We start from the raw sequence: 12,508 nt of genomic DNA, 5'->3' as shown, positions 1-12,508 counted from the left end.
GGTGCTCCCTCCTGCCAAAGCCTTGCTTGCCAGGGTCACATGGGATTCTGCTGCCCGGGGCAGGTGCTTCAGTCCGCCTCATGGGTGGGCCAGCCCCGCTGCTCCTTCCCTGCTCCTTTCTCCTTCGTGCCCCCTGCTCCTACCCTGCCATGCTTGGGACAAACTTCCCTTCTGTCCGTTGACCTTCGGCCTCCTGGAGAACCCCATTCTGTGTTGTTGTTTTTTGAGGCAGAGCAAGTGAAGCTGGAGAGATTGGGCATTGCCTCCCACTAGGCCTCGTCTGCCTCCGAAAAAATCGCATGTTATGACAAGATTACACTTTTGCAGTTGGGCCGCCCTTGGGTTAAAAACCAGCCTGGCAGCCTTCTTGGCTGAGGTTCCTCATTCCTGATCTAGAAGAATGGCTGCTTTACCTAAGGGAAGGGATCACTCACCTCCCTCCCCAAAGTAGCTATGTTTTTCTGACAAGGTTATTGCATCTTGAACAGCTGTCAGGCAAACAAATCTTTTCCTGGCCTACAGGTACACTACTGCATACCCTCCAAGTGTCCTGATTTTCCAGGGACAGTCCCATAATTATGAAAGCCATCCTGACTTATATGATTTGATCGTAGATTTTCTTTTTTAAAATCTTCCAAAGAATAAAATAAAATAGGGATGAAGGGGTTTTCTCAGGGCAGCAGATGGTGCGTGTCCTGTTGGTGTGGTGTTGATAGCATTTGCCCTTCTTCTCGTAGGAAATGCTTTGGGGGGGGGAGGAGATGACTAAAAATGGGGGGTCGAGAACGGTCTGTTGCGGGCAGTGAGAACTGTCCCTATTTTCATCTGAGGAATGTTGGAGGGGAATGTTGTTGGAGAAAGCACCGCTTCCTAAATTCCCCTTCACTGCGTAGGACCTAGGAGTCCCAAGTAAAAGAAATAAAAGTTGGCAACCTGACTTTTCCCAAGAGTTCGGAGCACTCAATTTGAGAGGCAGTGCAATGGCCGAGGCCACACCGTGAGTGTATGGCAGTGGATGGATCTGCTGGTCCATGCAAGCCCAAGATTTATATTATTACTGAGTACAGTGTCATGTGTATTGGTGATGAAAGAGAGATTTGTTCTGTAGGAGGCATAAATGGTTCCTTCCTTCCATATTTATCCTTACAACAATCTTGAAAGGCAAACTATGCTTGGGTTGTCAGGAGTTCGGCCTACACTCGAGTAGGACCCTGGCAGAGACACATGCCCGACTAGCATGTTCCCACCCTCCTGGTCGATCGTTCGGGAGCTTCATAAGCTTTCTTCTGCCCGAACATCACAGTGACCGATGCCAACAGACATCGGCACACTTAGGGATCCGCAGAGTCTTCGCAGTTCGCATAACAGACCTCAGCAACTCAGCATTTGGGCTAATCTACTTTATTTACATAGAAACACACACGGAGCACTGCAACATGGCTCCCTCTCTCTCTAGCATCAGACAGCAAAGAGAAAAAGAACAAAGGACAATAGTCCCACTTCACGGGACACAGTAACACAAATATCCTGTCTCTGTCACGTCCCACTTTGTGGAGTCAAAACATATACTGCCATGTGATAGACAACAATCTCATGACTGCAGTCATGGAGCGGGAATTCTAACATGGGTATGCTGACTGGCCCCAGGTCACCAAATGAATATCATGGTGAAGTAGGGATATGACCCTGGAGCTCTTGTCTGATACACAACTAACCACTACCCGACAGTGATGCTCCCACACCTGAGTCACTGTCTCTGCTCTTCCTTTGCAGACTTCTCCTGGGCTCAGAAGCCTCTGCTGCTTCTCCAAGCCCTGAGAAGCCCGGAATCTCACCGCTGGGCTCCTGCAGCAGCCTTTCCTCTGAAGATGCATCCAGCACCCCTTGTTCACCAACTCGGGGACTCCCCACTAGCAAGGTAGCTTATTTTTCTTTGTAAAACCATTTCTGTCCCGTTCTCTTGGTCCCTGAAACAACTCACAATCTTAGAAGATCTCGTTATGTGACCGAGACAGCTAACAAGGGCATAACATAAAATGCAGAAGTCTGTATGTTGCTATAAAACAGAAGGGGAGAAAATAATCAACACAAACCAAATGCCTGTCAAAATAAAACAGCTGGGACAGAGCATCTCAAAAGGGGGCAGCAGAGTCTCTTTGGGGAGGGACCTCCACAGCCTGGGTGCCCACACCCAAAAGGCCTGCACTTGCGTCACTGCCAGTTGCACCTGTGATGGTGGTGGAATATGGAGCAGAGCAAGGGGCAAGCAGAAGAAGGCAAATTCTCTTGGGGATTCGTAATGCAGTTGCCACAGAGAGTGCAAAGAGACGGCATCGCTGAAGGAGCGTCTCCACCCCCATCGTTCTGCCCGGACGCTGAGGTCCAGCGCCGAGAACCTTCTGGCGGTTCCCTCGCTGCGAGAAGCCAAGTTACAGGGAACCAGGCAGAGGGCCTTCTCGGTTGTGGCACCCTCCCTGTGGAACGCCCTCCCACCAGATGTCAAAGAGAAAAACAACTACCAGACTTTTAGAAGACATCTGAAGGCAGCCCTGTTTAAGGAAGCTTTTGATGTTTAACAGACCATTGTATTTTAATATTTTGTTGGAAGCTGCCCAGAGTGGCTGGGGGGGGGGTGGCCAGATGGGCGGGGTATAAATTATTATTATTATTATTATTATTATTATTATTATTATTAATATTAGTGTGGTAGGCTGATTTCATTTCTAGCCAAAAATGAGCCCACATTTGAAAGGAATAGATATTAAAAGCTACACATGTGAAAGGAATAGATATTAAAAGCTATCATTATAATACAAGAATGGTGTACAGTGGTACCTCGTGTTATGGATGGGATCCATTCCGGAGGCCTGTCCGTAATGTGAAAAGCCCGCAACTCGAAACACCGTGTCTGCGCAGACGTGCGGCGCAATTTGGCGCTTCTGCGCAGGCGTGAGCAGCAAAACCTGGAAGTAGCCCATTCCAGTACTTCCGGGTTGCCGTGGGATGCAAAATGAAAACACGCAACCTGAAGCGGACACAACGTGAGGTATGACTGTAATAATTTACCAGTCATTTTTTTATACCTGTGGCTGGAAAAAAATGGTATGATTGACCAATAAATACAAGATTTAGGGAAGTCTCCGTCCCACTCTCCCAGCCCCCCACTTCAGCAATATAAAATGTTGGGATGCATTCCTGGTGCAAGTTCATGCCATCCAACTTTTGAGAACCAAAACTAGGATTTGCATCTTCTGGGATGTGCTCCCGGGCAAGTCATGTGACCCATGCCTCACTCTCACCCAGATAAAGTGTTGTGGGGTGTTTTTTTTGGGGGGGGGAGTGAGAGCGCAGCACCCAAAATGGCCTCTGTGCTCTCATGCAAAAGATGGGATGTCCAGGGCACTTGGTAGGTATTCAAGCTTGAATTAAATGCCCTTGATGGAGCCACTGATTAGTACAGTACTTCACTTCCAAGACTGGTTCTGGGGTATTTAGACTCTAAACAGACATAGAAAGATTCTCATCTCTGACAGCTGGGAAGAGCAGATCTCTAGATAAATGTATTTTGTAAATAAATACCTTTTCAATGTGTCAGCGGGGTGGGGGGGGAGGGGAGGATATTGGTATGTTTTGCGTGTTCATTTTGTATGTTTATGCCGTGAACCGCCCTATGGATCTTAGGATGAAGGGCAATATACAATTTTAATAGATGATAGATAGATAGATAGATAGATAGATAGATAGATAGATAGATAGACAGACAGATAGATAGATGATAGATAGATAGATAGATAGATAGATAGGGAACCCAGAAGACAGCACACCTCCCATGACATCCTATTTCCTCCACACACTACTGCCTCTGTTCCCCTCAGTAGGGTCCCCTATCACCCCCACTCGTCTCCTCCTCTGGGGAATATTTATTTTATTTTTTATTTTTTCGGGATTTTTACATACATTATATTATCTCCTTCCAATTTTTAAATTTTCCGTACAATTTTTCCTTCCCCTCCCTTCCCACACACCCCCATATCCATTGGAAGGGTTCAAACAATTATCCACAGGTATAGCGTCTTTAGTTTCCACTGAATGTCTTTTGTTCCAATAGTTTCTGTCCATTGAAGATAGGAGTAGCAGGAATCATTCTATGGGCTGTGCCTTGGAATGTTCTGAGGTCTGCTTCTATTCTTGAGTCTTCCCCTCTTGTTTATTGGAGCTTATTTTGATATTGTTGGATAGGCCGGCCTTGAAGACCAGTCATGCTGTCACCTTGGGTCACCAAAAGTTGTTCAACTACAACTCCCATCATCCCTAGCCCCAGAGCTAGAGGTCAGGGTTGATGGGAGCTGTCACCCAATGACATCTGGTAACCCACGAAGAGCCAGCTTTCATTTAGCACCGATGCACATATCAGCGAATGAAGTGGCAGAAACTTCTGAGCAAGATGTTTTGATGGTGTTGGTGGCCAGAGAGGTAATGGGAATGTGGGGCGGAAAGGGAGTCACAACTCATGGATTCATCTCCTGGTCCCCTTTTTGGTTGTCTTCTCCTGACCAGAATCTGTCTGTACCGCAGCTAAGGCCCTGCCTTCCGCTGGAGCAGCCCCCACCATCTCCCATCTCCAAGCAACGAGGGACAGAGTCGCGCATCATCCGCGTCAGCATGGATGATGTGCATGGCAACGGCAACCTGTATCGCAGCATTGTGGTGAGTTGACAAGGGACACAAGCTGCCAGGAACATCTGGACATGACTGGATGGTGTGCATCATGTCTGCGTGTGGGGGTGAAGATTTCCGGGCAGGGGAGGAGCGCATAGATGCCCTGCACAGTGAGGGCAACAGCCCTGCTTCAGCAGCATGGGCAAAGTCCCAGAGGAGCAGGTAGCGACACAATGGCAGGGCAGGGCAATGGTCAGATCCACCAACTGAGGCAAACAGTGTCATAGTCCTGTGCTGCCAGCCATGGCAGAGCTCAGTGGAGGGAGAAGCCAGCCAAGCAATTGAGTCTCGGTGGGAGAGTACTTGCCTGGAGGCAGAGTCCAAGGTTAATAATAATAATAAGAAGAAGAAGAAGAAGAAGAAGAAGAGAATATAATAATAATAATAATAATAATAATAATAATAATAATAATAATAATAATAATAATAAATTTTATTTATATCCCGCCCTCCCCAGCCGAAGCCGGGCTCAGGGCGGCTAACAATAATCAAATAATCAAACAATCAAATAATCACACATTCAAAATATTCATTATAAAAATTAATTAAAATCAAATTAATGGCAACCGATTAAGCAATATTCTGTGCGGGTTGCCAGAGGAGGGAGTCAGGCTGCGCCCTGACCAAAGGCCTGGTGGAACAACTCTGTCTTGCAGGCCCTGCGGAAAGATGTCAGGTCCCGCAGCGCCCTAGTCTCTTGTGACAGAGCGTTCCACCAGATTGGAGCCGCAGCCGAGAAGGCCCTGGCTCTAGTTGAGGCCAGCCTAACCTCTCTGAGGCCTGGGACCTTGAGGATGTTATTATTTGCAGACCATAGGTTTCTCTGTGGGGCATACCAGGAGAGGCGGTCCCGTAGGTACGAGGGTCCTAGGCCGTAAAGGGCTTTAAAGGTTAAAACCAGCACCTTAAACCTGATCCTGTACTCCACCGGGAGCCAGTGCAGCTGGTATAGTACTGGGTGAATGTGATCTCGCAGCGAAGACCCCATAAGGAGTCTCGCCGCAGCATTCTGCACCCGCTGGAGTTTCTGGGTCAGTCTCAAGGGCAGCCCCACGTAGAGCGAGTTACAATAATCCAGTCTGGAGGTGACCGTCGCATGGATCACAGTGGCTAGGTCAGGGTGAGAGAAATAAGGGGCCAACTGCTTAGCTTGGTGGAGATGAAAAAATGCCACCTTTGTTATAGCTGTAATCTGCGCCTCCATAGAGAGGGAGGTATCGAAGATTACACCCAAACTCTTAACGGACGGTGCTGGCACTAATTGCACCCCCGCAAGAGATGGGAGTTGCCCCCTCAATCCCATATCGTCCCGGCCCAGCCAGAGGACCTCTGTCTTCGAAGGATTTAACCAGCTCCCACGTAACCATCCAGCCACAGCTTCTAGACATCTCGCCAGTGTGTCTGGGGCCGAGTCAGGATGGCCATCCATCAACAGATAGAGTTGGGTGTCATCAGCATACTGATGGCAACCCAGCCCAAAACTCCGGACAAGCTGGGCAAGAGGAGCGCATAAAGATGTTAAAAAGCATCGGGGAGAGAATCGCACCCTGAGGCACTCCACACACCAAGGAGTGGCGCGATGACAATTCCCCCCCCAAGCGCCACCCTCTGTCCCCGACCAGAGAGAAACGAGCGCAGCCATTGAAGGACTGTGCCCTGGATCCCCACGTCGGCAAGGTGGTGGTCCAGGAGTTCGTGATCGACCATGTCGAAAGCTGCTGACAGATCTAGAAGAATCAGCAGCCCCGACCCGCCTCGATCCAGCTGCCTGCGGAGATCATCTGTTAGGGCGACCAGAGCCGTCTCGGTCCCATGGCCAGCGCGGAAGCCGGACTGGAATGGATCCAGAGCAGATGTTTCATCCAGAAACCTACCAAGCTGTTCAGCAACCGCTCTCTCAATCACCTTACCCAGGAATGGAAGATTCGAAACCAGGCGGTAATTGGATAGAATAGAATAGAATAGAATAGAATAGAATAGAATAGAATAGAATAGAATAGAATAGAATAGAATAGAATAGAATAGAATAGAATCATAGAGTTGGAAGAGACCACAAGGGCCATCAAGTCCAACCCCCTGCCAAGCAGGAAACACCATCAGAGCACTCCTGACATATGGTTGTCAAGCCTCTGCTTAAAGACCTCCAAAGAAGGAGACTCCACCACACTCCTTGGCAGCAAATTCCACTGTCGAACAGCTCTTACTGTCAGGAAGTTCTTCCTAATGTTTAGGTGGAATCTTCTTTCTTGTAGTTTGGAACCATTGCTCTGTGTCCGCTTCTCTGGAGCAGCAGAAAACAACCTTTCTCCCTCCTCTATGTGACATCCTTTTATATATTTGAACATGGCTATCATATCACCCCTTAACCTCCTCTTCTCCAGGCTAAACATGCCCAGCTCCCTTAGCCGTTCCTCATAAGGCATCGTTTCCAGGCCTTTGACCATTTTGGTTGCCCTCCTCTGGACACGTTCCAGTTTGTCAGTGTCCTTCTTGAACTGTGGTGCCCAGAACTGGACACAGTACTCCAGGTGAGGTCTGACCAGAGCAGAATACAGTGGCACTATTACTTCCCTTGATCTAGATGCTATACTCCTATTGATGCAGCCCAGAATTGCATTGGCTTTTTTAGCTGCCGCGTCACACTGTTGGCTCATGTCAAGTTTGTGGTCAACCAAGACTCCTAGATCCTTTTCACATGTACTGCTCTCAAGCCAGGTGTCACCCATCTTGTATTTGTGCCTCTCATTTTTTTTGCCCAAGTGCAATACTTTACATTTCTCCCTGTTAAAATTCATCTTCTTTGTTTTGGCCCAGTTCTCTAATCTGTCAAGGTCGTTTTGAAGTGTGATCCTGTCCTCTGGGGTGTTAGCCACTCCTCCCAGTTTGGTGTCATCTGCAAATTTGATCAGGATGCCCTTGAGTCCATCATCCAAGTCGTTGATAAAGATGTTGAATAAGACCGTGCCCAAGACAGAACCCTGTGGCACCCCACTAGTTACTCTTCTCCAGGATGAAGAGGAATAATAATAATAATTTATTTATACCCCACCCATCTGGCTGGGTTTTCCCAGCCACTCTGGGTGGCTTCCAACAAAATATTAAAATCCAGTAGTCTGTCAAACATTAAAAGCTTCCCTAAACAGGGCTGCCTTCAGATGTCTTCTAAAAGTATGGTAGTTATTTTTCTCTTTGACATCTGGTGGGAGAGCATTCCACAGGGCAGGTGCCACTACCGAGAAGTTCAGTCTAGCCCTAAGGTCAAGAGTGAAGTGAAGGCGGGTTCCCATGAGGCAAGACGCAGCGATAACAGCAAGAACCTTTATTGATCTACATAACTGGGAAACAGGGGCAAAGCAACTGCTTATATACATTCCTGAAAGCCTGTGCCACTCCCACTCCCAACGTGATTGGCTGTCTAAACTTCCAAGCTGCGAATCACGACTTTGCCTTCTGCTCCTTCAGGCTGCTGCTCAGCAGGTGAAGCCAACTCCTGGCCCATGACAAATGGCTTCATCCCACCTCATGCAGGTTGGAGCCCAACAAACGCCAGGAAAGCCACACGTACCCCCCCACCCCTGGTTTAGTCTGACACTTTTTTGATTCGGCTAGCATTAGGTAAGGTAAGTAAGGTAAAGGGACCCCTGACCATTAGGTCCAGTCATGGCCGACTCTGGGGTTGCGGCGCTCATCTCGCTTTATTGGCCAAGGGAGCCGGCGTACAGCTTCTGGGTCATGTGGCCAGCATGACTGAGCCGCTTCTGGCGAACCAGAGCAGCGCACGGAAACGCCGTTTACCTTCCCACCGGGTATTTATCTGCTTGCACTTTGATGTGCTTTCGAACTGGGTTGGCAGGAGCAGGGACTGAGCAATGGGAGCTCACTCCGTCACAGGGATTCAAACCGCCGACCTTCTGATCGGCAAGCCCTAGGCTCTGTGATTGAAGGCGTTTTCACTACTTTTGTTAATATTCTCCCCTGTGCCTCTCTGGACACCTTCTGTGTTGTGGTGCCACATTGCTGGGCCACCCCTGTGCCCTCTTCTGTGGCTCATTAGCGTATGACTTTCCCCCACAGATCACCAGCCAGGATAAGACCACGGCTGTAGTTCAGCGTGCACTGCAGAAGCACAACTTGGAAGGGCACTCGCTGCACAACTACCGGCTCCTGCAGCTGTTGGGAGATGGTCAAGGTGAGGAGAGGGATAACAATAATAATAATAATAATAATAATAATAATCATAATCATAATCATAATCATAATCATAATAATAATAATAATTTATTATTTATACCCTGTCCATCTGGCTGGGCTTCCCCAGCCACTCTGGGTGGCTTCCAAAAAAATACTAAATTACTGTAATACATCAAACATTAAAAGCTTCCCTAAACAGGGCTGCCTTCAGGTGTCTTCTAAAAGTCTGGTAGTTGTTGTTCTCTTTGACATCTGATGGGAGGGCGTTCCACAGGGAGGGCGCCACTACCAAGAAGGCCCTCTGCCTGGTTCCCTGTAACTTGGCTTCTCGCAGTGAGGGAACCGCCAGAAGGCGCTCGGCGCTGGATCTCAGTGTCCGGGCTGAACGATGGGGGTGGAGACGCTCCTTCAGATATACTGGACCGAGGCTGTTTAGGGCTTTAAAGGTCAGCACCAACACTTTGAATTGTGCTCGGAAACGTACTGGGAGCCAATGTAGGTCTTTCAAGACCGGTGTTATATGGTCTCGGCGGCTGCTCCCAGTCACCAGTCTAGCTGCCACATTCTGGATTAGTCGTAGTTTCCGGGTCACAGGACCTGGATGGAGAGGAAAACACTCATGTTCTCTCTCTCTCTCTCTCTCTCTCTCTCTCTCTCTCTCTCTATTCTTCAAGAGCTACTGATCCCTGACAGCGCCAATGCCTTCTACGCTATGAACCCCGCTGGCCCCCACGACTTCCTCCTCTGCCCCAAGGAAGGAGCCCCCAACTCCATTGGGACCATGCAGCCTGGTAGCAAAACCACGCTCCACGGCACCCCCACACACAAGGACCGTGGCACCGGAGCTTCATCGTCTTGCAGTTCTCCACACCTAGGCCCTCCTGGCCTGTCCCCACATGGCTCACCATCTCCACAGCTCTGGCTAGCTTCGTGTCTCCTGGCACCCCCATTTCCATCTCCTTCCTCCAGGCAGCCGTCAAGTGACCCTCCAAGCTCTCCTCCATCCCCCCTGCCACTTTCTCGCCACTCACCCTTCGGTCCAGCTCCATCCCATGTTGTTCTGCCCTCCTCCTCGCAGAAGCCAAAGACTCCTTCTTCTTCATGCCAGTCGCCCCTTTGCTATTCCTCAGGGTCATCCCTTGGGTCAGGGTCCCTCAGTCACTGTGACGTCCCTCGCCTTTCAGCTTCCCAAACTCTAGAAGCTCTGAGCAGTCCTGACCTAGAACTGGGCACTCAGGGCCATAGCTAATCACCGAATAGAGACGCCCCTCCTACATGAGACCACACAGAAATGGCCAGGAAAACTGAGTGCCCCACGAGGGAGCGATGATGTTAATGGATTGGTCACTGTGAGGTTCCGTAGCTGTGCCTCCCCTCAGTAATCCTAGAATCGTAGAGCCAAGAGAGAGGGGCTTACAGGCCATTCAGTACAAAACACAACTGATGCAAGCCAGGTAAGCAGAAACTTGCCAGCGGAGATCAGAGGTGCCACAGGGTGCCAGTGTCCTGGTGTTTTGTTTCGTCCCCCCCCCCTTTTGATTTATGACATTTGCCACCAGTGACTTTATTTTTTTAAATAAAATTTTTATTTGATTTTTTTTTAAGTATAAACATGTAACAGAAAACAATTCCGAATCCAAATATCGAGATTACTCTGAATCTCCTGACTTCCCCCCATCCCTTACATGGGTCCTAGTAATCATATTTACAACTGCAAATCAGTACTTATTTTTCATCCTTCTAAATTATCCATACTTTCCATTACTTTACAAGTGTGGTTAAAATCCTGCTAATGTTTTAACCTGCTTACAGTGGTCTCGTAAATAAATTATGAACTTTTCCCATTGTTTCTTAAAGTTCTTGTCTTCTTGATTTCTGAGCTTCCCAGTTAATTTCGCCATTTTGGCATAGTCCATCAACTTGGTTTGCCATTCTTCTCTCGTCGGGTTTATCTCTTCCTTCCATCTCTGGGCTAGTAGCATCCTTGTGGCTGTTGTCACATACGGTATATAAACCCCACGGCCTTTGATTCCCAGTTCAACCACCAAGCAAGGTTGATTTGATTCCCCCTCTTGTTCCTTATGTAGATCTTCATTCACCTCTTTGTTCCCAGTGTAAATCTCAAAAAATAATAATAAAGAAAACCCACTTATTCCTGATATAAATTTTCCCTCCCCCTTCTTCCCTGGCAGGGAGGCGGAAAACATTCTGTGGCTTGTCTCAGGTGCCAAAATGTCTTGGGCCAGCCCTGAGTGAGACAAGCCATATTTTGCAGAGGAATGCAACACCTCACTCCCTTATTCTCCCTCCAGAATTAAACACTGTAGTCAAGAGCAGAGGTGGGTGGGTGGCAGGGAGGCCTAGTGGTAGCTCCTGTCTGACAGTGAGCTTGTAGCTGGAAGTATGTGTTGGACTTCCAGACCTGTATTATTATTATAAGAAGAAGAAGAAGAAGAAGAAGAAGAAGAAGAAGAAGAGCAGCAGCAGCAGCAGCAGCAGCAGCAGTTTGGATTTGATATCCCGCTTTATCACTACCCTAAGGAATCTCAAAGTGGCTAACAATCTCCATTCCCTTTGTCCCCCACAACAAACACTCTGTGAGGTGAGTGAGGCCGAGAGACTTCAGAGAAGTGTGACTAGCCCAAGGTCACCCAGCAGCTGCATGTGGAGGAGCGGGGAAGCAAACCCGGTTCACCAGATTACGAGTCCACTGCTCTTAACCACTACACTACACTAACAGCTGACTTTGCATGAGACTCACCCTTCAATAAAATAATTTGTTGAAATGCAAACTTTCAGGATTTCGCCAACTCTATCTGTTCTGCAGAAGCTGTGCACTTTGCCCTGGCAGAGAGAAATAATAATAATAATAATAATAATAATAATAATAATAATAATAATTTTGTTTGTACCCTGCCCTCCCCGGCTGGAGGAACCAGGAACTAGAAGAGTAACACAAAAGGAGGTGGTACGAAAGCAAAACCTGACCGAGAACTCTCCTCTTTTAGGTTAGGGAACCAGACCTAGAATGGCTGCTCTTGCTTTCTGCACATTGATAGCAGCCATCAATCAAATTTACAGTGGTACCTCGGGTTAAGAACTTTACTTCAGGATGAGAACAGAAATTGTGTGGCGGCAGCAGGAGGCCCCATTAGCTAAAGTGGTACCTCAGGTTAAGAACAGTTTCAGGTTAAGAACGGACCTCCGGAACGAATTAAGTTCTTAACCAGAGGTACCACTGTATTATCAAAGCTATCAGTCCTTACAAAAGCACCATTCAACCCAATGGAACATATTTCACATCCTACTCAGGGAGGGAATCCTTGGTGCAGCGGGGAGGTCGGAACACCAGAAGGAATCCTGTACTGCCCCTATTGCCCAACTTCCAGAACATGCACTCAGAGAACTGGGTCTTCTCAATAAGACGCCTGGTGCAAACTAATGACTTCCTAAAAATCACTGCAACCCCCCCCTCCCCGCCCACAAGGCCTGGGTTGCTGTGCGTAAGAGAAACCTGGTGGACAAGCAGCGGCAAGGACAGGCCCATCTGCTTCATCCAACCAAGTCTCTGTTACACATGCCAGGTCAAATCCTCCAT

General features: G+C 48.3%; 1 protein-coding gene across 4 annotated transcripts in view; it reads left to right on the top strand.

The window, feature by feature from the left end:
- Positions 1-10,766, top strand: part of RGL3 (ral guanine nucleotide dissociation stimulator like 3) — a 40,783-nt gene extending 30,017 nt beyond the window's left edge. For 3 of the 4 annotated variants that reach the window (XM_079959323.1, XM_079959321.1, XM_079959324.1), the window contains 4 exons: positions 1,774-1,918; positions 4,558-4,707; positions 8,794-8,908; positions 9,585-10,766. In XM_079959323.1, coding sequence (XP_079815449.1) covers positions 1,774-1,918; positions 4,558-4,707; positions 8,794-8,908; positions 9,585-10,159 — 985 coding nt within the window. In that variant the 3' untranslated portion in view covers positions 10,160-10,766. The remainder of the gene's footprint in view (positions 1-1,773; positions 1,919-4,557; positions 4,708-8,793; positions 8,909-9,584) is intronic. The other variant, XM_079959322.1, reaches the window with a different exon arrangement.
- Positions 10,767-12,508: the final 1,742 nt, after the last annotated feature.

This window comes from Podarcis cretensis (assembly GCF_951804945.1).
Source record: "Podarcis cretensis genome assembly, chromosome: 17".
NCBI classification, from domain to species: domain Eukaryota; kingdom Metazoa; phylum Chordata; class Lepidosauria; order Squamata; family Lacertidae; genus Podarcis; species Podarcis cretensis.
Note: the sequence above shows the minus strand (reverse complement) of the source record. Positions and strands in the feature narration are given on the sequence as shown.